This window comes from Eulemur rufifrons, chromosome 6, assembly GCF_041146395.1.
Source record: "Eulemur rufifrons isolate Redbay chromosome 6, OSU_ERuf_1, whole genome shotgun sequence".
Classification (NCBI taxonomy): domain Eukaryota; kingdom Metazoa; phylum Chordata; class Mammalia; order Primates; family Lemuridae; genus Eulemur; species Eulemur rufifrons.
This window is the reverse complement of record NC_090988.1, coordinates 103,294,375-103,319,589: the sequence shown is the minus strand read 5'-3', so window position 1 is coordinate 103,319,589 and position 25,215 is coordinate 103,294,375. Positions and strand designations below refer to the sequence as shown.

At 56.7% G+C, this 25,215-nt stretch overlaps 2 protein-coding genes across 7 annotated transcripts in view; both read left to right on the top strand.

The window, feature by feature from the left end:
* Positions 1–13,089, top strand: part of NAP1L4 (nucleosome assembly protein 1 like 4) — a 47,112-nt gene extending 34,023 nt beyond the window's left edge. For 5 of the 6 annotated variants that reach the window (XM_069471826.1, XM_069471829.1, XM_069471828.1 and 2 more), the window contains exons 11-15: positions 2,158–2,180; positions 2,645–2,764; positions 5,980–6,009; positions 6,472–6,528; positions 11,814–13,088. In XM_069471826.1, coding sequence (XP_069327927.1) covers positions 2,158–2,180; positions 2,645–2,764; positions 5,980–6,009; positions 6,472–6,528; positions 11,814–11,852 — 269 coding nt within the window. In that variant the 3' untranslated portion in view covers positions 11,853–13,088. Of the gene's footprint in view, positions 1–2,157; positions 2,181–2,644; positions 2,765–5,979; positions 6,010–6,471; positions 6,529–8,614; positions 8,653–11,813 lie in introns of all 6 variants that reach the window. The other variant, XM_069471831.1, reaches the window with a different exon arrangement.
* Positions 13,090–23,756: 10,667 nt separating this feature from the next.
* On the top strand, positions 23,757–24,717 carry PHLDA2 (pleckstrin homology like domain family A member 2). The gene has a single exon (XM_069470410.1). It carries the CDS (start codon positions 23,806–23,808, stop codon positions 24,193–24,195), a length of 390 nt encoding a protein of 129 aa, XP_069326511.1. The 5' UTR covers positions 23,757–23,805; the 3' UTR covers positions 24,196–24,717.
* The last annotated feature ends 498 nt before the right edge of the window (positions 24,718–25,215 follow it).

The following is a 25,215-nucleotide window of genomic DNA, read 5'->3' as shown; positions in this document are numbered from 1 at the left end:
GAGACAGTGTCTCGCTTTGTTGCCCAGGCTAGAGTGCCATGGCGCCAGCCTAGCTCACAACAACTTCAGACTCCTGGGCTTAAGCGATCCTTCTGCCTCAGCCTCCCGAGTAGCTGGGACTACAGGCATGCGCCACCACGCCCAGCTAATTTTTCTATTTTTAGTAGAGATGGGGTCTCGCTCTTGCTCAGGCTGGTCTCGAACTCCTGACCTCCAGCGATCCTCCTGCCTCGGCCTCCCAGAGTGCTAGGATTACAGGTGTGAGCCACTGTGCCCGGCCAACTGGCTGTTTCTGTAGTTTTGTTTTTTTGGAGATAGGGTCCTGCTCTGTCACTCAGGCTAGAGTGCAGTGACATCATCAGCTCACTGCAACCTCAAACTCCTGGGCTCTAGCGATCCTCCTGCCTCAGCCTCCCAAGTAGCTGGGACTACAGGCGTGAGCCACTATACCTGGCTAATTGTTTTCTGTGATTTGACTTTAAACCTAGAAGATAAAAATGTTTATTGGTTTAGGGGATGAGAACAGCAGTAAATTTGGTTCTTAAGTTTCCTTTTTTGGGAAGATCCCTTTTAGAGACTTGCATCGGGCATGTTGAAGGATATCTATGTGAGTTCATAACGCAGAGAGGCTTGGATTCCTGGAGTCAGTGGCTTTGTGGGAAGTTTTCTTGAAACTGATTTTAAAATAATTTTTAGAATAAAAAAAGAATTGATAGCAGACTCAAGGGAATTTTTGAGTGATTTTTGGTTTTCTAAAACCATTCTATGATGTAATGGTTGCGCAACTCTAAAACTAGTATAGTATACTAAGTCGTGAAATTGTACGTTTAAAGTGGGTGCATTTTATGTTATGTAAATTATACCTCAGTAAAACTGTTTTTAAAAGTAATTAAATGTAATGTGATATCAAGTGATAAGTGCTATGCAGAAGAATAGAGGATGGTGGGAGAAGGGGTGATGGGTAGTCAAGGACAAAGCAGAATTGATGACTTTTTTTTTTTGCAGTGAAGGAAACATTGGAGAGCTAGTCCAGCTCCTTCTGTCCTTAAACCTACAAAATAGTCCAGAAGGCAGGTGCTGAGAGTCCTTGTGCTGATTCATGACCCACTGGGCCAGAGTCCCCTAGGAAGAAGGCTGGTCTGGCTTTGCCCCAAACCAGTGCCCTAAGCCCCCTGGGTGATGCTGGCATGCTGAGGCTCGGGAACTGTGCCTTGTGGGTGGTGTGTGGCTCACCCAGCACCCGTGTCTCAGCAGTAAACAGTGAGTGCTGTCAGACTGACAGCTTTGTGGGGAAGGAGACATTCAATCAGAGAGCGACCCCAGTGAAAATTGGGGAGGCAGGTTTGGGACCAAGCAGAGTGAACTCTCAACTCCTAATGCAAGTCGGGACCTGGTAACAAACATTTCTAAAATCAGGAATTTGAATTACTGACCCGTTTGAATGTCACTCAGCTTCGTTGAGTGTGGTTAGCAGCCCCTGCGTTCCCTGCCATGCTTAGCTTGGTGTCAGCACTAGTGTCCACATGGTCTTGCACGCGTTGAGCCTGTGTCTCAGCATCGGCTTTCAGTGAGGAGCTGCGTCACTCCGCAGCGGCCCTGGTGGCCATTTCAGCACTTCCTCCGCGCCGTTCTTATTGCAAACAAACAGAAATGCAGTTTCTACCCAGCCGAGACACAGCAGTGCTTCCTGACACTCAGGGCTATAGGGCTTGAAGACTTTCCTCTGCCTCCTGTGTCATCACGTGCAGTTCTGCAGGGCATGAGTTACATCAGCACAGATGCACTGAATGGCCATAGGCTGGGGCCATTGATATGCTTTTCCTCCTGTTCGTACTTTAGACTTCTCTAAATGTTTTTCTCAACCTTGGCCCTCTCTGGCCGGGTCTGTAACCAAGCAAGTGAGGGCGCCAGTGGTACCTGGTCGAGGTGTAGAAGGAAGGGACGTGGAGGCGCTCGGGCCTGCTTCAGTATGAAGTGGTGGAAGCATTTCGTGAACATGTCTGTAAAGAGCTGCAAAACTTGGGTGATTTTTAGTGAAAAAACTTGAGTAGTTGCAAAATATTCCATTTTGTCTGCCAGTGGAGCTTCCTCTGTGTGGGCTGTAGGTGTTTTGGTTGTCAATGTAATGTAAATGTGTTTTGTCTTTTCTTTTTCTAGCATCTGGTGATGGCGAATCACTGGTAAGATTGTGTTGCTGTTAAAAGTCGTGGTTGCCTACTTTCTTTTTAATCCTTTCCTATTCCCTAAAACCCTGGGATTAATTTGAGATCATTACATTTTGGGGTTGGGGACAAGTATGTGTTGGCTGTGTTGACTTTAGTAGCAGACATTTAGTCCTTCAGTCCTGCTTGTCTCACGCACCTGGGACTCTGGCAGCCCATTCGTTCTGTGTGACACCGGGGCGAGTGTGGAGCCGTGGGCCCACACCTCATGCCTTCTCTGCCATTTTGCTCTGGTTGCTCTTTAAAGCTACTTCGTGTCATTTTTAAGCATCTTTGAGTAGGTAGTGACTGTCACCAAGAGTGTAGGACTGTGGTCTTTCAAGTCAGGTAAATGAAAAGCGAGGGTGAGGTTTGGGAGAGGATGGTTAAGCGATGTGTTTATCCCATTAAAATGAGTTCACACGTAGCTTTTTCCTTCTCAGGATGAAGATTCTGAATTCACACTGGCCTCTGATTTTGAAATTGGACACTTCTTCCGTGAGAGGATTGTCCCACGGGCAGTGCTCTACTTCACCGGGGAGGCCATTGAGGATGATGACAACGTACGAGGCTGCCGTTGGGGGGGGGGGTGCCACTGCTCCTGGGGGCTTATACCTGTAGGTGCAGAGCAGCCCTGAACTGTGGCTTGGGAAACCCCGAAGCCTAAGGTTTTTATTACATCATCAACCAGATATGTAGTCTAAGCTGCTCTTCTGTGTTTTGGGGGGAATATAGACTAGGGAGAAAGGAAACCGTAGAATTAGAAGCAGAAAGAATAGCTGTCTGTGAGGCGGTCTCAGAGTCGGCTACCAGCTACCTGTGTGGGCCCCATCTGGTGACAGATCTGACAATGCTCTCCAGAGACCCCAGGGCCTCACCCTGTCCCGTGTGAAGTCTGTAAGCTTTGGGCATCTTCTCACCATGAGGAAGATCTCATTTGTGGAGGTCTGGCCATGCCAGATGAGTATCGACAGGGGACTCATGCTAGCCCATGGCTTACCAACCCAAAAGCTATGGGAGCCCCTTTCCGCAAGAAAACAGCCAGACTGGGTGTGTCACTTCTCTCTGGGCTTGAGGGAAACCGGCACTTCCACAGTCAGAACTCGGGGAAGCATGTCCCCGAGACTGCTTAGCAAACTCCATCATGACCAAGGCTTGGTTGCCATGAGTCCTGTTCTATGGAAGATAAAGTTTCCGTGTTACCAGAAATATGTTTTATGTTTTAGATAGTATCTTCTTGCCTGTAAAGCTCTCAGGTCTCATGGCTACATTAGGCTTCCTTTTTTTTTTTTCTTCTTTCTTTGGAGACAGTCTCACTGTGTTGCCTGGGCTAGAGTGGCATGGCGTCAGCCTAGCTCACAGCAACCTGAGACTCCTGGGCTCAAGTGATCCTTCTGCCTCAGCCTCCCGAGTAGCTGGGAATACAGGCATGCGCCACCATGCCCAGCTAATTTTTTTATTTATATATATATATATATATATATATATATATATTTTTAGTTATCTAGCTGATTTCTTTCTATTTTTAGTAGAGGGTCTTGCTCTTACTCAGGCTGGTCTCGAACTCCTGACCTCCAGCGATCCTCCCGCCTCGGCCACCCAGAGTGCTGGGATTCAGGCGTGAGCCACTGCGCCCGGCCAAGGGTTTCTTCTTAAGTCTGTTGGGGCTTCAGACAGGGGCTGCAGGAGCTTGGGCAGGTGTGAGGGGTCACCTCTGAGGCACTGAGACCTGCTTTTCCTCGTGCCTCTCGCATCGTGCAGAGTCCCCCCCCCCCCCACCCCCGTGGCCGGAGAATGGGCCTGTTGCTGTGTGTCAGCTTTCGGATCTTAGACTGGTCGTCTCACGTCTCAAGTGCCTGGCCTGGGAGGTGGTGGTGGGAACGTGGGCACAGCGTGGAGTGGTGTTGGGTCCTGTGAGCACCCGAGCAGTTACTGAGACTTAAGGTTTACAGATTCGAGTCCAGCACTTTCCAGTAGAACTTTCTCTGATGATGCAGCTGTCCTCTGTCTGCCTTGTTCAGTGCAGCAGGACCCACCACATGTGCCACTTGAGGACTTGAAATGTGACTGTTGTGACTAAGGAACTGAATGTTTAAGTTAGTTCACGTTTAAACCGTGAGTTGAGGGCTAGTGGCTAACACATCGGAAAGCTCGTCTCTAGACCGCTGGTCGTCAGGCTTTCTTGATCAGACACCCGTCAACTTAGACGACTTGAACGTGCAGCACGTGCATGTTTACTTACAACATGTGTGACGTCAGTCCTACTGGCGACCGCTGTGGTACGTTTGCTTGTAGCGAACGTGTCCTTGTTCACCCAGAACGCATTCAGCGCAGATGCTGCTGATGGGCAGTGTGGTTTGGAGGTCAGAAGTGTGAACTCCGGTGAGACTGCTTAGACTTGAGTCCTGGTTTGCCCCTCAGTAGCTGTGTGACCTCTTTGTGCTTCATTTTCCTCCTCTGTAAAATGGAGCTAATGGTCAAGACTCTAGTCACTTGCCAAGCACTTAGAATAGTGTGCAGCACAGAGTAATTACTCAGTAAGTGTTGGTATAAGAAGCATTTTTACGAATGGTAGGTGCATTGTAAACCGGACACCGATACTGGAAAGTTGCTGGAGGAGGAACGGAATCCGGGAGCCCCGGCCTTGCCTCCTGTGATCTCATGAGCTCGGTGGCCCCCGCTCTGCGCCAGTGGGAAGGCCAGAAGCAGGCCCTGCACGGAGCACCTCGGGGGAAGTGCTGTGCCTGGAACGTTAGAGAATAGACACTTGCTCCAGTTGGAGGCCAGTTCTCATCTGACCTAAAATGTGAGACTGTGGAAAAGTCTTTCCCTGTCTGAGGCCAGTTAGCGTCCTTAGAATGGGTCAGGCCCATCCTGCCACTGCACAGAGCGTGCGCAGGGCCTGAGCTGGGTTTGAGCTGGGCCACACCGACACGGTCGGATCCTTCAGAGTCCGCGTGAGTTGTCTCTGAGGAATGTATGTGTGGGCTCAAAAACAAAAAAAGGAAAATGTTGTAAATGAAACGACATTTTCAGGTACCCTGGTTATGCAACCCGTAGTGATAAGATTTATTTTGCTTTTGGTTTAAGTCTCATGTTGAAAACTTGATTCTGAGTCTGACCAGTGATGTCTTTGGTACAGGGAGAAATTGATTCCAGACCAACTGACTATAATGTTGCAAGTTCTTTGAGCACATAAGTTTGGACTTACTTTGAAGATTAAGCACCAAGGTTTTATATATTTTTGCTAAAGTTTCTTTTCCTCTTGTATGAGATGTAAAATGATTCCCACATTCCTGTATGCAATAAACTTATGCTACTGGTTAGGTCAGCCTTGTAGAAATTCAAAGAAAACGAATTGATTAGTTTGCAGAAATCTCCCTGTGCCTGTCTTCAGTCTGAAAACAGGCAGGCAGAGCCGAGCTGCGATTCCGCGTTCCCAGCTGGACCCAGGGCATGCCCAGGCTGACCAGCTGCTTTGTCCTCTTATCCCAGTCCTTACTCCTTATTTTGAGTGATTTTTGCCTTCTGGCATCCTGTTAAAATGTAGCGCTCAGAAGCAAGTGACTCCTCAGCCAAGCCCGCGGTGTCTGTGCCCAGAGGCCCTAGCAGCACTGTGCCTCTGGGGACCTTGGCCTGGGGTCCCTCTGCCCAGCAGGCAGCCGCCGAGCTTGCTGTTCTTCTTAGCCCAATTGAGGGCCGGTGATGGGGCTGCTGTCTGAGGGCGGGCTGCTGTCAGGTTTTATGAACCTAAAAATGTTTTTCTGTTTTCTTTCAGTTTGAAGAGGGTGAAGAAGGAGAAGAGGAGGTAAGAAACGGGTTATATGAAACATCATCATTTCCCTGAAGTTGCATTTTCTTTGGTTTTCTATGCTCGAAGGTTGTGAAATCACAGGACCATGTTATATCCGTGTCATGTGAAGTTGCCTTTGGCCTTTCACCCCTGTGAACACACTGCACAGAAACGGCGCAAATGCCGCGGCAGTGCCGTAGCTTTTGACCCTGCAGTTGGCTCATGAAAATGTATCTCGGAACATAATCATTTAACAAACAAAATCTACCTTTTCAGAAATATGTTTATTTTAGGGTTATCTGTCAGAACAAACCCAGAAATAATTTTAAGTGTCCAAAGAAAGTGATCTAATTATTTGTGGATAACAATAATTGATTTCCTTCAAAATCAAAGTATTGCTTTAATTTGTTTGGGTAGTAAACGCCACAAGAATTTAAATCTTGTCTTTCCAGCTAATTCTCACTCCTTTTAATATAGGAATTAGAAGGTGATGAGGAGGGAGAAGATGAAGATGATGCTGAAATCAACCCCAAGGTTAGTTATTTTGGGGCTACCCAAGCCCATATATACTACACTGTTAGACTTTTTTTAAATGTTCCCCACTTTGAGGCAGTGGTGTTAACAACATGTTTTCATTTTTCTCTAATTAGAATGTTTAAAATTTATCAGAAAAATACTGGAATGAGGAACTATTCAGACACCTTAAGATTTGAGTTGTAAATATTGAGTTAAATACTTTTCTAATTATTTCATAAGCTATATCTTATATACATAGACTCATTCAATAGAGCAACTCTAAAGATTTTCCAGATGTTTAATTCTTTTAAGGTAAGGCAAGGATTTAGCTGACAACATAAACAAACTTGTCTGTGTGTGTTTGGAAAAGGTGTGAGGAAGAGACTTGGGGGGTGTATGGTTTTGTTAATGAGTAGAGCAATAGAATTGTAGGCATCATTTTACAATTGTACTTGGGCTGAGAATACTCAGAAGATGTGTCTAGATAGCTCATATATCTTGCATAATTTAAAATAGAGATTTGCTAAAGAAAACTGATATTTAAAAGAAAAATGAGTGGGCAACCTCATTAATTTTAGCCTTATTTTTTTTTTTTTTGAGACGGGTTCTCACTGTGTTGCCCAGGCTGGTGTCAAACTCATAGGCTCAAACGACCCCCTGCCTCAGCCTCCTGAGTAGCTGGGACTACAGCACGTGCCATTGTGCCTACCTCATTTTATCTGTTAATTTGGATTTTTATTGTCTCAGTTTAGCCTAAATCAAGGTACTTTGACATTTGACACATACTTTAAAATCCAGAACTGCTTTAGTGTAGTCCAAAGCTGCAGTAAGAATTTACTTTTTCTAAAGCATGAAGTTGATAGCTTCCCTGCCTCTTAGAATTAAATATGGGCTGTCAGAATACTACCATTACCTGGCGTTTTTGTACTATGTACCTCTGTCTGAGTAGGTGTGTTTTTGTTTGTTTTTAACCCTTGTTTTTGCCCAAAGTGGAATGTGCACTAAAAGCTGTCAGTGTAATCACCTGGCTCTGTAATCAGTGGGTGAGCACCAGATATTTCCATAAATGCATGCTCACAGTTGTCGTGCCTTCAGGGGAGGGATGGGAAGAGAGCTTAAGACTTTAAAGTGTGCCTTCTGACTCCTGCTCCTCTGGGTTGGGCTGGGGAGTTGTCCACCTGTTAGCTGCTGGCCTGTCAGTCGTGGGGCGACTGGACCAAAAGTGCCTGTGCTCAGCACCGAGGTGGTGGCTGGTGAGGTGCTGTGGGAGGTGGGGGCCTGGGTCCCTGCCTTGCATGGATCACGGGGAGGGTGGCGTCATCAGCCAGCGAGCAGTGTGGGGTGAACAGCTGACACCCATCACTGCTCTCAGCGTAGCTGGTGGCCAGGCATCCCGGGCTGTGTCTGCCCTGTGGGCGCTGACCGCGTCTGCGGTGGTGGTGGAGGTGGTGAAGTGGGGCCCGGGACGTTTGCAGTGTCCACTCCCTGGGGGCCAGCGCAGCACTGGCCACTGTGTGCCTTGCTCGTCTCACTGGCTTCTCCCTGTGCTTTGTGCCTCAGTTTCTTCTTTTCCCCCCCGTTGTCTGTCCTGCTCCTTTCTGTTGCCTTGCGGACCCTTGTCTCCTTCCGTGTCCTGGTTTTCTAAACGAACATTCTCACCAAGTGATCACAGGTAGCTTAGAGTAGGGAATTACACATACCAACAGCTCAGGAAGCCTTTGAGTTGTTGCATTTTGTTGGTTGGGGGCGGGGGAGTAATGACTAAAAACGTTTGGGGCCAGGCCTGCTGTCCCTGGGGCTGGGGTGGAAGTCGCTGTCCTTTCACGTTCGCCTCTGCAAAGTTACTGCGGCGTTAGCGCCTACGCAAGCAAAAGAAAAGGAAGGGAAGAACATTTTGATATCGAGAATAGACTTATAAATGAAAATAAAGTTTTCTGACCTCTCTGAAGCTATAGATCTGCTGTGTTGAAGTTGCTTGTCCCAAGTTCAGTATTTTGCAGCCCTTTTGTATCATGAGAAATTGTGGCTGCTTCTTCCTGTATAATTTTGTGCATTTCATTTTCTTTCATGCTGACAGTTCCTTTCAATTTTTTTCCCCATTTAGGTGTAATTTTTGTCTGTTAATCATTCATACGTTTCTAGGTAAGGTGGAATTCCATTCATACCTAACTTCCAAACCTCTGATCTATACTTTGTACAATGCATTGTTTTGATTTTGAATGAAGAGGAGGCTGCCATCCAGGCACCCTCAGCGTGTAATAGGTTTGACACGGGGCTTTCTGAAGAGCAATGTTTTGTATGAGTGTGTCTGTGTACTTTTAAAACCAACAAGCAAAACCCAGATCTGACTCTTGCTTTCTGAGCCCAGTGTTCCTTGCTAGCCAGGTAGCGAAGTGTGAGTTGGGTGGTGGTCTCACTGACGCTGCTCTCCAGGAGGGGGTCAGTGGCTTGCAGGTGGCACACGTCAGTCACCACAGACAGGCAGTCATTTAGGAACCGTAGAGCACTTAGCTGTCCCAAGCCTGCTGGGCTGCATGATGGCAGGATCAGACACACTCTGGCAGAGAATCGGCCCAGAGTAATTTCTCAGAATGTGTCTCTTGAATGTTTAGACTGTTTGGATTCAGGTGTTGTGCAGACCAATAGGTATACAAAGAGGTAATTGAACTTTCGATTGCTAGAAGTTTTTATCTAAAACATTTTGGTGTCAGCAGTAAAAAGTGCTGTGGTGAGGTTGGTGGAGAGTGTTCTGATTGAAAAAGGACCAGTTGTAGGTTAAAGTGAGTGGCAGTGGGCCTGAGGGGCCGTCCGCCCTGCTGGGTTCAGTCCTCGGGGCTCTGTCCCGGGCTGGGCGGACAGCAGGCCATGCGGGTCTTGCCAGGACCCCTTCACTCACGGGACCCTCACCCACGTGCAGGGTGCAGGAGCGCAGTGGGAGGAGGGAGAGAGGTCCATGACCGTCAGCTGCCATCATCCTGCCGCCCCGCGTCTGGGGAGCTCAGCCACGCTCATCCCCCCTGTACCCTCTCCCACCCCGCCCCCCAGTTTCTCTGACGTGAATCCTCAGTGCCTATCACCATAAACACCTCAGCACTTACCTCCAGCAGAAGGGGACTCTCTCTAAAGCCGCAGTCGCAGCCTCGCACCTGAGGGGCGGCCGCCGTTGTCAGCGCTCAGGTTTCTCCAGCGAGAGACGCTGCCACCTCGGCCGGGCGCTCCGGCTAGTACAGCTGTCAGCTGAGTGTGTGCAGTGGCCTCTTTGTGCACCTTTCAAGTGGTCCCATGAGAGGCAAGGTTTTGCTATTACTTGTTGTCTTTTAAAATACCAACTCCCCTTCCTGGATAGGCTAGTGTTGACTAATGACCAAGCTTCGTGCACATTTGTGACGTGACAGGATGCTCTGGCTCAGTTTGATTTTGGCCCGTACCGCAGGCTGGTCGGCCTCAGAGCCTGGCCAGGGTGGGACCGCCTGCTGCCCTCCTGCCCAGCGCCCCTCTCGGGCCAGCGCCACCTGTCAGTCTGTTTTTGCAGTGAGGACTCCGCCCTCTTGCACACTTGTCACCCTGGTTATTGGTTTTAATTTTAAAAAGTAAATAACTACATTCTCTTAGTTGAAAATATGTGTTACATCATTTATGCGATACAGGATAATTTGTATTTGTACAGGTTCTGTATCCCTTACCAAAATGCTTGGGATCAAAAGTGAGGATTGGTTTTTTTTTTTATTTTGGAATACTTGTACTATATTTACTGGTTGAACATTCCAAATCCAAAATCTTTCAGCGAGCATTTCCTTTGAGTATCATGTTGGCACTCAAACAGTTTTGGACTTTGGAGCATTTGGGATTTGGGATGCTCACTGTGTAGTAGGATACGTTATAAAATACTGTGTATTACATGACATTGTATGTGTATACCTTAAGGAGACATAAAGATGGAGTCTCTCATGGCCCCAGTTCCCCCCTTCACCCTACAAAACCCTTTACTGGCTCCCCGTTTTCTAGCCCGGTCCCTCTGGCTCCTGTGCATGTTGCTCGGCTGCTTCCTGTCTCACTGCGCCCGCCTGGGGCACCCCACCCTCTCCATGCCCTCAGCCACTTCACTGGGCCACCCTCAGATGGCAGGTGGACAGAACTAGGGTTTGGTCATCTTCCCTGTGTCGGGGCCGGGCTCCTTGGGCAGCCTGTGGGGCGGTGGAGGCGCAGGCGGGGTCTCCCAGAGCGGTTGCCGCTCTGCTGGGCGGAGACCCAGGCCCGGCCCCGAGGATTCAGGCTTATTCCCGGGGTCTTTTCATTACATTTAGAAACAAAGAGCTTACACCAGGGTCCAAGGGTACTTGGTGTGCTTTATGTATCTTTTATACATATTTTTTCATCCCTTAAATGTGATTTTCCAAAGAATGAACTGTAGCCCCAGCTTACACCTCAGGAGTCAGTGTTGTTACCCCAGGTGTTCTCATGAAGCGCATAGTGCAGGTTTTTCTTAGACTCCGTGGGTGTGCCAGGTTGGACTCAGGGTCATCTGTAGCCTTCGCAGCCAGAAATCACAGGTCACAGGATAGTGAACTTAGTAGGTCAGAAGTGTTAGTGAGACCATTATCTGTTTCCCAGGCTATTGTTGGCCTCCACACAAAACTCATGGGGTTGCTGAAAGTGGTTTAAAAGGGACGAGAACTATACCTTAGATTACGTTGAAGTTAATCTGGTCCTCTGAGAAGGGAATGTTTCCCGGGTATGTTTAGTGGAAGGATGGAATTTCTCATTTGGTGAGACCATTACGAGGAAGATGGGTGACCTGTTTGTGGAGCTCTTAGTAGTGGCCTCTGATCATTTGTTGATATAGTGTAGGCCACCAGGTTGTGGATCTACTGGGGTACTTCTTCCCCATTAGTAAAAAGAGCAAGTCCCCACCCGAAGAGATGCTACCCAGGGACAGCTGTGCGCCTCAGAGACAGGACTGTGGCAGGGGCAGGGGCCTGGCTGCGCACCGGCCTGTGTGGGCGGAGCCTGCAGGCGCTTTGCCCAGGAGCCCCTCCCTTGTCCCTGAGACCCTCCTGCTGAACACACCATGAATCCGAATGCTTCAGAAGTGTATCTTTAAAAACAGAAACTCCAGCCCTGCTGTGACTTTTCTTCTGGGAAATTAGCTTTGTGTTTGTCACTGTTTTTAAAAGTACATTTGTGGTTACTGTTTTTTCAATAAGAATGAATGAAGTCATTGAGTCTTGGTTTTCATTGTTGGTTGGAGGTAGGTGGTGACCTTGGTTTTGTTCTCTATGAGTCTTGTTTTCTTTCATTGACAGAAAGAGCCCAGCCAGCCCGCGGAATGCAAACAGCAGTGAGGCGCCATGGCCCTGCTGCAGGCGGTCACCTCGCAAGCTGTCAGGACTCGGGACTCCGGGCCCACAGGCAGGGGCCTCGGTCCTGTCTGCACCATCCTGTCCACAGTGCTTATTACATCTAACTCGTTTTCAAGTGCATGATTTTCACTTTCACTTTTCCTTTTTCTTTATTATTTTGCTTAACTTGTAGAGTGGCAACTGAAATGCATTTCAGAAATAGGAGGTTTAGTTCCAGCACCCTCTACGGCCTTGGCGCCTGTAGCTCTGGACTTTCCCAGGCCCCGCCCTTGGGGAGGGCCCCATAGACCACATGGGGTGGAGCTGGGAGGTCACTCGGCGAAAGGGCTGAGGTCTGGTGGCCATCCAGGGCATCCAGAGCCTCTTGTACCACTCCTGCAGTCAGACGGAGCGCTTCCCTTTCGTTTGAGGAAACCCACACGCTATTTCCAGCCACCTAATCTGCCGAGTGTGAAAGCTGCTTCAACTGTCGTATTCTAATCATCTCGGAAGAGCTATGTAGAGTGAGGTCGTGTTCTCCTTAGGATGTTACTTCCTTGCGTTTTATTTTTCTAGGGGGGGGGTGGGGCTGTGGCGCACACCGACTGGGGCGAGCGCTGCAGGGCCATCCTCCTGTTAATTTATTCATCCACCCGCGAGGACTCGCGCTCACACTGTCACCCATCCTTACAACTTTGGACCACGCTGGCGACTGGAGCAGGGCGGTGTGCCGTCTCCCGGTGGGAGCAAGGCCTGTGTAGAAGAAACGATCTGCTTCCTGCTGCCCCAGGCAGGAGCCTGTTCTCACGGCACGCAGCCCACGCGCTGCGGGTGAAGAGCGCGGTGGAGGCAGAGCGCCGGCGTCCTCAGTCTTCCCGAGGAGCTTCCGGTTCAGTGTGAGCGCGTGTGGCTTCTCGGTGACTCCATTTCTGGGCCCCATTATTCATCCTGTCTTCAGAGCCTTGAGTTTGGCGTGACTGGTTGGCAGCTGGCGTTGTGGGGTTTCCACGTGTGTGACAGCGGTCCCTGGCAGCCGGGACCGCTGTGGCCACGTGGTGGCCAGGTGTGTTAGGACAGTGCTCAGCCTTACCGTATAACACATTTGTAACTGAACACGTTGTTTTCAATTTGTACAGAACAGTTAGAATATTCTATTAAAGTTGTGAAACATGACGCCAGCGCTGTGCTGTGTGGGAGAGTCCGCGGGGAGTCGAGGGTGGCCGGGCGCCGGGGTCTGCTCCTCCCCGATGGCTCGAGACGGGCTACAGAGCCAGTCGGACTCTTGTCCAGCCCTGGGTATTGGTAGATCCAGGACTGCCGGTCTCGTGGTTTCACGTTTTGTTTCTGAGGCTTTGAAAGCACGTTTTTAGAAAGAGGCTGCGTGTGGGTGCCTGTCAGACCTGCGGTCTTCTCTGCGCAGGGCCCCTTCGCGGTGGAGTTGGGGGGCCCTCGGGCGGCCCTTTGCTACCATGGCAAAGACTGTGTTCTTGCCCCCGGAGGGCGGGGCGTCATTTCTCCGGAGTCTGTGGGGTTGTGCCTGGTAGATCCAGAAGACCTCCAGAGGGAAACGTCCTGCATGAAGCCCACGCTTGAGCTTTCTTCTCGGTGCTCCTCTGATGCCGCTGCCGTCCGTAATGAGGAGGGTGGAGCTCCGTGCAGAAACGCACCAGCTCTTGGTGACTGCCCCACCGTGGGAATCTCAGCCGTAGCCGCGCTGCCTGCCTGAGACCCGGCGGCAGCCCAGAGAAGGCAGCCGTGGCCACGTGGCTTGCTGTTCACAAGGCCAGCCGGGCCCTGCCACCTCCAGCTCGCCCGTGGCCCGTGGCCCGTGGCCCGTGGCCGGCCTGCGTGGATGCCTTCTACTTGGGAGCGGCAGGAAAGGAGAGTGCCCTGGTGGCCACGAGAAGGCGCAGAAATGGCCAGGCACAGGCTAGAGGGAACCTGCGTCTGGCGTGTCCCCACGGTCTGTAGAGCTGGTGTCCATGCTGTGCCCCTTCTTCCCCGCCCTTGGAGTGCCCAGGGGAACTGTCTCAGATTCCCAGCCCCAGGGGTGGCCCTGTGGGTGTTACCCAGCCTGATGGAGCAGGTGCCATTTCACAGTGACCTGTCCTCAGCTCCAGAGATGGCAGCCCTGCCTGGTGGCCCTGGAAGAACCCTGCTCCCCAAGAGCTGCCCTCACCGCCTCGCTGAGGCGGGCTGTTGGCTGAACTAGAGTCAGTTTTGGGGAAGGCTCCACGAGCTCTCCAAATGCCAGGTTCCCCTCGGGCATTTTAAATGAGCCTGTGTGTAAAAATGTAGTTCACGAGCTATTGAAAGATCAGAAATGATTGCACAAAATGATGCGCACGGGTAACTTGCAGGAAGTTAACAGGAACAGTTTCAGCACTGGGGGGCCTGGTGGGCCGTGGGCGCGGGCCCCAGCCGTGCTGGAGGGCTGCTCTGAGTCTGGCCTGGCAGGGGTGCTCCCTCCAGCCCTGGCCTGGCTCCTGACCACTGTCACCCCTGTGCGACGGGCCCATGTCCACTGTTCCCACCTCACTGGGGAAGTGAGAGTCTGGGGGAGGCTGTCCCCCTCTCAGGTCTGTGAGAGGAGCCTGGCGGGGCGGCCAGTGTGCCTCTCCCCAGTCCCGAGGTCCGGCTGCCACCACCACAGGAACCCCAGTCCTGCCTGCCTGGCCACTGCTTTGTCCCAGCTGACACCGCGGGCAGCCTCGTGCTGAGGTACGGGAGGGGGTTCAGCGCCCAGGCCTCCCCTGCTGTTCTGTCCTCCCTGTGGCCATTCATCTCGTGCCGCCCCCTCATGCCTCTCAGGGGAGTGCAAGGCTCGCTCAGAGCCCGGACTGAGCTGGCGCTGGTGCGCCCCTGGAGTCTGGCTGGTTGGGAGGCCGAGGCGGAAGGACTGCTTGAGCCCAGGAATTCGAGACCAGTCTGGGCAACACAGCCAGACTCGGTCTCAAAAAGTAAACCACCCCCAGGACTGACTAAGGGCCCAGTTGGCCTTCGAGCTTCCTCCTGGGCCCGGGGAGGAAAGAATGGGGGTGCAGCCTGGCAGGTGGGTGGGGGGCCGGGCTTGGGGCCTGGCTGCCCTCGTGACCCCCACGCCCCTGCGCAGTGGCTCAGTGCTTCCCTCAGCTGCCAGCAGTGAACTGGGTGGTGGCGGTGGCTGTACCTCAGCACGCAGAGGGTGGGAGTGACCAGTGGGCCGCCAGATGCTGGGCGGTCCCTTTGCCGGGTTGGCTCCAGAACCTGCCGAGGGAGCCCCAGGGAGGGGCTGGCCCAGGAGCTGTGGGGGTGCTGGAGGGGGATGGTGGGTGGCCATGGGGTGGGCGGAGGTGTCCACAAGTCACTTCAAATGGGCGAATTTCATTGTGTGTGAATTAGACCTCAGTGAAGCTCATCTTTCAGAAGCTCTCCACAGTGGGGTGACTCCACTGGAAATTGTGGTTTCCTCTTCAGTCAGGAGCTGTATCCCCGCCCGGCGCCCGGCGCCCCCGACAGCTGCTTCCTCATCAGGGCTGGCCCCGTCCGTGCCGCCTGGGGTTCGGCCCAGCAGCGGTGCCTCCCGGACTTGGCCAGTCTGCTCTGTTGGCTTGAGGCCCCCTTTATGTGGGACAAAAGCCTGACTCCCCGCGAGGGCCCCAGGTACCAGGCCAGGGCTCCCATCCCTCCCATCCCTCCCATCCCTCAGAAGGCTCCGGGCCTGCTACTGCCAGGATCAGAGCTTGGCGCCGAGGTGGCAGGGCAGAGCCAAGGGGCAGCAGCCCGGCGGGGTAGGTGGAGCCCTCGGCCTCACTGGCTCCTGCAGGCACACTCTGGGTGGCGGTGCTGACCTCCGACCTCCCTGGGTCACCCTGGCCCTGTTAAGGGTGCTGGGGACCCAGTGAGCAACAGGAGGCTTGGGAGGTGGGCTGCAAAGGGGTGGCCAGGGGCAGGGAGTGGGAGAAGTGACCATCCCTGATGCGGCCACCTCCAGCCACAGTGCCCTGAGGGAGCCCCTGGCTCCCTGCCAACTGTCTGGACTTTGGGCCCTGCCCAGAAGCCCTTCAGAGCCTGTGACCTTCCAGCCTTCTCTGGAGGTAGGCGCCACCTCCCCACCACAATCTCAGGGAGCCATCTAGGGGGGGACCCCAAGGGACCCCAGACCCAGCCATTTGGGGTCCACCCACCAGGCAACACTGGCAGGCAGGGGCTCCAGGACCCCACTTCGGGCTGGCCCCGCTGAATGGATGAAGGTTTCCAGGCACCTTGTGCACCTGGGACCTTCCCCCCACTGGAGGGTCGCAGGCCTGGAGGCTCAGAACAGAAGCCTGCCCCAGGTCACATGGGGCCGCGCTCAGCCGGGTTCCCACCAGGCCACCAACCCTTGAGCCTCCCTGGGCCAGCAGGAGGGTGAGGCTGGACACACCCTGCCGAGGCCAAGTCACCTTGGTGTGCCTGGGCGGAGGCCCCGCCTGCAGGCTGTCCCCACTGCCAGTCACTGGCCCAGCCTGGCTGGGCTGACTCAGCTCTCCAGGGGCGGCGGCCGGATGTTACTTTCCATGACAACCCGACAGGCCTGGCTGCTTGCAGGACACCACTCGGCAGACCCACACAGGTGCACCCTCCGCCGGCTCTTCCTGGGCGTCCTCGAGCAGCCTGTGGTGATGACCGAGTTTCCCAGCCTCTCTGGGTCTCAGTTTCTGCACCTGCAGCCTGGGGAGAGGCCTCACCTCCTCCTCTCCAGGCCCCCGGCCCCCGCGCTGCCCACATCCGGGTCTCTGCCGCTGGTGCCTCAGCAAACAGGAGGGGCAGTGCTGGCGGGACAGGAGGGGGTGGGTCCCGGGGACAGCCTCAGGCACAGGTGCTGGGCCACGAGGGAGCCCCCAGGAGGGCTTTGGGCCTCCACCTGCCCTATTTCCAGCAGGGGCTGTCCTCCCCAAGGACTGGGACCCCAAACCTCTGCTAGGGGGACCATGCTCATCGCTTCCAGCTTCTGGGGGGTCCAAGGATTCCTTGGCAGTGGCCCCGATCTCTGCCTGTCTTCCCTCAGCCTCCGCCTTTGTGTGCCTTCTCTGTCTCTCCTGTGAGGGCACACGAGAGGCACTCGGGCACGTGAGTGGTCCAGGAAAAGCTCCGCTCGAGGTCCTCACCTCAGTCACATCTGCCAGTAAGGTGGCATTCAGTCTTGGGCCCCAGGAGGTCCCACGCACAGGTTTCAGGGATTAGGACATGGACGTGTCTTTCTGTCAGCCCACAAAAGAAGATTTTCGGGCAGACGGAGCACGTGAAGAGGAGACAGCCACGCCACGGCCCACGAGTCGCCAGAGGGATGGGCAGCCCCTGGCGGGCAGAGAGATGCGTGTGGAGATAAGACCCCGGTTTCTGGCCACCAGGTTGGTTAAAACAAAAAACCAAAACTGCAGAGCCTCCATCATCGGCCCTGCCGCGGGGCAGTGGGCGCCCGCAGCCTCAGGGGGCGCGTGGGTGGGCAGCACCCACACCCCCGAGCGCCCTGCTAATCCAGCCGTGTCTTGCGCTCGGTCCTGGTGAGGGGCTCACACACGTGCAGGAAGGCAAAGGCGTGTGGGCACGAGAGCCATCACCGGGGACGGGGAAGCTGTGGCGTGTCCCTCGGCAGTGAGGGGAGGTGGCCCAGACTCAGGAGGAGACAGGCTCCTGTCCCTGCACACGCGGAGGGTCACACGGAAACGCACCTTTTAAACTGTGGTAAAGTACACAGAACAGAAAAGTTGCTGCTTTAGCCATTTTTAAGTGAAAGTTCATCGACCTTAAGCACATTCAATGTTGCTCCGCAGCCACCGCCACCGTGCGACTCCAGAACTTTCTCGTCATCCCAGACTGAAGCTGTGTCCCCAGTGGGCACTGACTCCCCAGCCCCCGGGACCTGGTGTCATCCACTTCCAGGAATCACAGCATGCACTTCCGTTCCTGCCTGCCTCACTCCGCTGCGCAGTGGCCGCGCCAGACTGTCCTCGTGGCCAGGTGCCACTGTGCTGCATGGGCGGCTGCTCTGCCCACCCCCCCAACGCCTGCCGGGCCCCCCTTTGTGAACGCTCCTGGGAACATCACGCACAAGGGTCCGTTCCAGCCCTGCTTTCAGTTCTGACATGTGGACGAGAAGTGGAATTGCTGGTCACGTGATAATCCTCTCCTTAATGTTTTCAGGAAACGTAAATGCATTTTCTAAAAGGGTGAAAGGGCCGCCTTATCCTGAGTGGCCCTGGGTGGGGGCATGAGGGATGAGCACGCAGAGCTTTGAAATCATTCCAGCCGAGTTTTTACTTTTTATGTCAACAATACACTACTATTTTTGGTAACTTTTTTAAAGTAGGAAAGAACTAATAAAAATACGCTGAGAGGGCCCCTCTCCATCCCCGCCACCCCATCCCTGTCCTGCTGAGTAAGCAGCTCCGGCCACAGAGGGCGGGAGGTACCTGTGACTCCCACGGCACCGTCTCCTCTGCCCGGGCTCCCTCGCTCCCCTCCTGCACTTCGTTCATTCCTTTTGTTCTCCAAGCCCCGGAGCGATCCCGGTGAGCCAGACTGCCGCGTGGCCGAGGGCAGAGCCGGTTCCTCTGAGACCCCCGGGTCTGGCTTCACTCAGCACCATGTCCTCAGAGTCCATCCATGTGGTAGATGCAGCCCCACCTCCACAACCCCTGCAGGCTCCAAACACCCTGCAGAAACCAGGAACACCCTTCCCTCCTTGGCCCCTGGTGAGCTCCTATTCATCCCTCAGCACCCTGCTCAGAGGGGCATGGTGGGCCTGGCCCCATCTCCCAACCCCTGCAGCCTTCAGGACCCCCCCCCCCAATTCAGCCCACAATGGCCTGCCAGAGCCTGCCAGAGCCCCCCACGCCACAGTGCCCCCTTGGCTCTGTGCTCCTGCCCTCCACCCCAGGCTCACCCGGAGGCAGCAGGGCTCGTGTTCTGGTGAGCAGACGCAGTGTCCACGAACTCCCGTTGTTCCGTACAGAGCTGGGTCTCTGGGACGATAAGGTAGAGGCTTTTTTAGCTGTCTGTTCCCAAAGGATTTCCTGAGTGCCTAGTCGGGGCCCTGCAGGCCCTAAAGAATGAAACACTGTCACTGTATTCTAGGAGCAGATAGTAATTTCTGAGCAGGGTACAGAGGGATGAATAGGAGTTCACCAGGGGCCAAGGAGGGAAGAGTGTTCTGGGTTTCTCATTCAATCGCCAATGCCTTGTGAGGTCAGGCTCCAGTGGAGGGGCTCAAGGAACCAGAGGCACAGAGGATACAACCCTGATAGGCCACAGCCAGGCTGACAGCAAGTTCTGTTCCTAAAACCAGGTGCCTCCCACCCTGGGCCTCTCACTTTCCTCGGGCTCTGGCTGGGAGGAGACAGATCCAGGGCGGGCCTGAGTCATAGGCCCTGGCTCATGAGCCACACCAGGCTCAGGTCAGGTGGCACCAGGGTGCCTCTCAGGTGCTGTGACTTGGCAGCCTGGGCCTCCCCCATCCTCCCCAGGTTCTCGCGGGAGCAGGGTCAGGGACCCAAGGCCCAGAAGTCATGTGGTTGGTGGGAGGCAGGCTTTAGAATGTGCCTGGCAATCCGAGAGGGCTTCCTGGGGGAGGCAGGGGAGCAGGGGCCCCTCCTGAGGAAGGGCTGTCCCTGAGCACAGGAAGAGGGCGGTATCGAGCCCCAGGCACCCAGGCCAGGCCCCATGACACATGGCAATCTCACAGGCTGGCCGGATGGCTGGGCTGGTCGGGCAAGTGCCTGGAGGGCTCAGCCTCGTCACCGCATGGAAGTGACCTCACTCGGGGAGTTTCGGAGAGGTGCCCACATTCTGCCCCAGCTGCCAACAGCCTCCCAGCTGGGCTCCAGGGCAGAGGAGCCAGAAAACTGGACAGGACCGCGGGTGGGTGGCTGGGTGGGTGTCCCAGGCCGGATGTTTGGGACCCAGACTGTCCCACCACTGCCTGCCTGGGGGTGGGGGCCTCTTGGTCAGGCTCCGTGCACATCCCAACGTGGCCCCTCGGACAAATATTAGTAAACTTGGCTTGGACTGACGCTGCCTGACGCCACCAACGTGAGGCAGAGCCTTCCGGTTTTGGGAAGCAGCTGCCAGACGTCTCCACCCAGAGAGGCCTCCGGGTGCCAGAGTGCAGTAGGAGGGGGAGAGTGATGGATTCAAGTCCCACTGGCCACTGTGACTTTGGACAAGTCACTTCACCTCTCTGAAACCACCACCCTGTGTTCCCTGCAAAGCCAAGAAAGCAACCCCAGCAGCCCCGCCTCCCGGGGACCCCGCGAGGGAAATGAGGCCACATGGGCCTCCCGGTGGTTGTCAGGCCTGGACGCTTCTCAGGCCAGGGGCTGCCGCTCTCCAGCACCGTGTGGGCGCAGCTCCCGTGGGGTCCAGCCGGGGTCCATGCCAGGGTCCCCAGTACCCAGCAGTATGCTGGGAAGGGGGCTGTCCAATCTCCATCCTGGAGGCTCCTCTGGGCTCTTGACTATCAAATGGCCCTGGGATCAGCGTCACCCCAAAAGCTCCTTGCCCAGTGTTCCTATGTCAACACTTTGCTTCCTCATTATTCTCCCCCACCCCAGTCCCATCCTCCAGAGGGGACCTTCAGACAGGCCTGCTTGGGCTCTGGGGGCAGGGTCCCTTCCCGACAGTCACCTCTCCGAGCCACTGTTTCTGCAATCAGGGCAGAAACGGCCTAAGGTGGGAGGTTACTCAGCCCCAGGTGGGGTCAGAGGCGGCCCTGCCCGGTCCCAGCTGAGGGAGGCCAAGGGAGGGCCCATGGGGGACTCAGCCTGGCGTCTCCAGCTGGGGGTGGGTGGCAGGCATCCAGCTGGCCGCTGTGGCCGCAGGGCAGCACCTGTCTGTGAGCGACCTGCCAGGTGGTGCTTGGTCTCCTAACCCTGCAGCCCCTGACACCGCGGATCATCATTGCCCGCGTCTGTACAGAAGCCCTGAAGAAGTCCCACCTGGGGCACCTGGTCCCCGGCTGCCGGGATGGGGAGCCAGCCCCCCTCAGCTCTCAGCCAGGTTCTTAACCAGGTTCATGCTGGCTTGGCCACGCAGAGCCTGGGATGTCTGGCAGCCGCCGAGGACCCGGCCCCTGGGGCAGGGGCTGTAGGTGGTAAAGCTGCCAGGGTCCCCTCCAGGGCCCTGACCTATCCCCAGTAGCCCTGCCTTGACCTTGACCTTGTCTATGAAGGCAGCAGCAGTGAGGGGGCTGGGCCTGGCACCAGGGCTCCCAGCCCCCGTGTCCTGGCCTCCCCCTCCTGCCCCGACCAGAGCACCCCCCTGGGCTGCAGGCTTCCCAGCCTCCCCTGGGAAGCCCGCCCAAGAGAGGGGGGCTCAGGGAAGCACCTCACCTGGCCTCACCTGTTCCTCCCGCTCAGCTTCCTCTCTTCCTCCCCAGCTCTCTCCTCCCTGGACCTGTTTCCTCATCTGTGAAGTGGGGGTTAGAATACCCACCTTGGGGTGCTCTCAGGGTTAGTAGGTGGAGACTGGGCACAGTGCCTGGCACACGGACGCCAGCTGCCCCTTCGAGGTCTCCCTGGGACCCGTTCTTGGCACTCCGACCCGACAGAGTTCTCCATGCTGTCCTCTCCGCCCCGTGCCCTCCCAGGTGGGTACCCACTGTGCTCCCGCGGGCAAGTGGGGCTCCCGTCCTCTGGGGTTCCAGCACCAGCCAGGCCTGCAGGCACACAGTAGGTGCTTAAGCCATGCCCAGTGTCTGGGGTTTCCGCTGACTGGCCCTTGGGCGAGGGAGGCAAGCTGGTGGGCCTCAGACCGTTTGCAGGCAGGCCGCTGGTCACCTGCAGCTCACAGGGGCTCCCTCTAGCAGTGACAGAGCGCCCCACCCTGGCTGGGTTTTCCTGGTCTCCCACTGCCCAGAGGAGCCTTTTCTCCGGGGTGCACTGCCCAGCAGCCCAGGGCCCAGGCAGGACAGCGCAGCCCTGTGGTGGTGGCACGGTGGCTGGGGAAGGGACACCAGGGAGGGTTAGCATCTCTCCTGCCATCTCACCCAGCCTGACGACGCTGCAATCCCCTCCACCCAGCAGTTGGCCTGCTGGGCTGGATGCCAGCTTTGACGGGGAGCTCATCACCTCTCCCCAGGGCCCGCCCAGCACTGTCCTGAGGGGAGATCTTTCTACCCACCCTCTGGCCTGCTCCCTCCCTCCAGCCTCCCTGCAAGGACGGGCAGGCAGGGTGGCCAGGGTGACCTGCAGTCCCATGCTGGGGACAGTGTCCTGGCACAGCCCTTCTCTGCCCTTCCCACACCAGGTGCCCTGGCGCCACAGTGGGACCGCTGCAGCTGCCATCGGGAGGGCATCCACAGCCTGGTCCTGGGCCCCGATGGAACCCTAAGTGCCTCTTTCCTCCTCACAGTGGCCCTGAAGGGCCGGGGTTCTGGGCTGGTCAGAGGGTAGGGGACTTGGGGGGCTTGTGGCAAGGGTGGGGCGTCCCCGTGTTGACATTTTTAATACTTTTTGAACCAACGGACTCTCCTTTTCATTTTTTTTTTTTTTTTTTTTTTTTTTGAGACAGAGTCTCACCCTGTTGCCCAGGCTAGAGTGAGTGCCGTGGCGTCAGCCTAGCTCACAGCAACCTCAAACTCCTGAGCTCAAGCGATCCTCCTGTCTCAGCCTCCCGAGTAGCTGGGACTACAGGCATGCACCACCATGCCCGGCTAATTTTTTCTATATATATTTTAGCTGTCCATATAATTCTTTCTATTTTTAGTAGAGATGGGGTCTCGCTCTTGCTCAGGCTGGTCTCGAACTCCTGAGCTCAAACGATCCGCCCACCTCGGCCTCCCAGAGTGCTAGGATTACAGGCGTGAGCCACCGCGCCCGGCCTCTCCTTTTCATTTTGCGCGGGACTTGCAACGTGAGGCCGTCCTGGTTGGGTCCCACCCCAGCGGCGGGACCTCCTTGCAGCTGGGGCGCAGCTGGCTGGGGGCGCGGGACCCCCCGGGGCCCGCTCAGCCGGCTCCACCCCCACCCCCACCCCTGGGAACCCGGGAGGAGCTGGCTTTCGCTTCCGCCGCTATTAAACCCTTTAAAGGAAGAGGGTAAATAAAACTGCCCGTCAGCCCGGCTGGAAGGCGATGACTCAGCCGCCCCCGCCGCCCCCGGGCCCCCAGGGCCTCCCTCCGCCCGGTTGCGCCGTGGTGGCCCGAGGACTCCGACCCCGTTTGGGACACCTGGAGGGCCAGGGAGCTGGGCGGGCTTCGCCTGCCTCACGCCGCCTGCGCATCCCGCGCTGTCGTAGCCCTTCGCGTGCTCCCTGACCTAGCAGGTCACTGTGCCGGTTCGCAGAGGGGGAAACCGAGGCTCAGAGCAGGCGAGGTCCTTCCAGGCGCTGCCCGTGGGTGGCACGATGGGCGATAAGGCGACGGGGGCAGGGCCCCTTCCGGAGAGAGTCCCTGGGTGCCCGGGGAGGGGCCCGAGGGCGACGGGACGCCCAGGGCTGAGAAGCTACGAGAGGCCTGGAGCGGCAGGGCCGGACCTCGGGGCGCCCGCAGCGTGGGGGTCTGGACGCTGCGGTCTCCGCGCCCACGGGCGCTTCCCGGGGCTCCCGGCGTGAGTCACCGCGGGCAGGGCCGGCGGAGCGCATTCCTGCGCGGGCGCCTGCGAGCCGAGGGGCGGGCGCCCGGGCGGTGGGGCCACGAGCCGCCCCCGGGCACGGCAGCGGGGGCAGCCGGGACAGCCGGGACAGCCGGGCTGGGGGGCCCGGGCCTCGGACATGGAGGAGGGGCGGCCTGGGGCGCCCGGGGGCGCGGCGGGCCGGGGCGGGGCCGGGGCGGAAGGGCCGGGGGCGGGGCGGAAGGGCCGGGGGCGGGGCGGGGCGGGGCGGGGCGGGGCGGGGCCGCTATAAGGGCTGCGCCGGGGCCACGAGGCGCAGAGCCGGTGCCGCCGCCGCCCGAGCGCCCTCGCCGAGCCCCGCGCCCGCCGCCCCGCGCCCGGCCGACATGAAGACCCCCGGCGAGGTGCTGCGCGAGGGCGAGCTGGAGAAGCGCAGCGACAGCCTGTTCCAGCTGTGGAAGAAGAAGCGCGGCGTGCTCACCCCGGACCGCCTGAGCCTGTTCCCCGCCGGCGCCGGCGCGCGCCCCAAGGAGCTGCGCTTCCACTCCATCCTCAAGGTGGACTGCGTGGAGCGCACGGGCAAGTACGTGTACTTCACCATCGTCACCACCGACCGCAAGGAGATCGACTTCCGCTGCGCGGGCGAGAGCTGCTGGAGCGCGGCCATCACGCTGGCGCTCATCGACTTCCAGAACCGCCGCGCGCTGCAGGACTTCCGCGGCCGCCAGGAGCGCGCCGCGCCCGCGCCCGCGCCGCCGGGGCCCCGCTCGTCCTAGCCCCGCGCCGCCCGGGCCCCGCTCGTCCTGGCCCCGCGCCGCCCGGGCCCCGCTCGTCCTAGCCCCGCGCCGCCCGGGCCACGCGCCGCCCGCGCGTCCTGGCCCGCACTCGGCCCGGCCCAGGGAGGACGACTGGACTGCGGCCGTCGGGGGAGGCCCTGCCTCGCCGGGAGACGCTGCCTCGCTGGGAGACGCTTCCAGAAGGGACATGGGGACCTGGCGCCACGCAGTCTCGGCGCCCCTGAGGCGCGTGGCCGGAGCCGACGCTTGCCCCGTCGCGCCGGGGTCCCGGGGCACTCAGGCCCGTTCCCCGCAGAGCCACACGCTGGACGAGTCCGGCCCGACGCTCGGGCCGCCGCGCACCTGCCGGCAGAGGAGGACCTTCCCGGGCGTGCGGAGCCTGGCCCCGCTGCGCGGACGCATTAAGTTATTGGACTATCTATGTATTTATTTTGATGGGTCTTTGTCATGACATCGTTTTGTCTTAATATTTTGTTTTTGCATCAGTGTGTCCATTCCAAATAAATGACTCCATCTTTTTTCTACCATCGCTGTGGTGCAGTGAGCTTCCTGCTGGGAGGGTGGAGGCTGGGATGGGGCCACCGGGTGCCCTGGTCTGAAAGGCACAGGGTGGGACCTGGCGTTTAGTGAATGGTGTCATCTGGGCCAGGTCCACCCCCTCCTTTCGCAGCCGCCTCCCCAGAGGCCAGGAAGTGCCCGGCTTGGCCCTGGCTGCCTTCCCCTCCTGGGTGTGTCCTGGGAAGGACTGGGCGGCCGGCAGTGTTAGCTCTGGAGTTCACTCACTAACGCCCCATCTGAGCTGCTGCTGCGTGTGCGTGGGGTGACCTTCCTGACCACCCTCCTACCCACGTACCACCTGCCCAGCCCCCAGCTGGCTGTCCCCGCTGGAGCATGGCAGCTCGAGTCCGCTGCCAGCCCTCCTGGCCAGGGCCCGCAGCGTGGGGCCAGCAGGGTGGGCTTGTTCCCTGGGGACTGGAACAAAGGTCTGGGCTGTCTAGT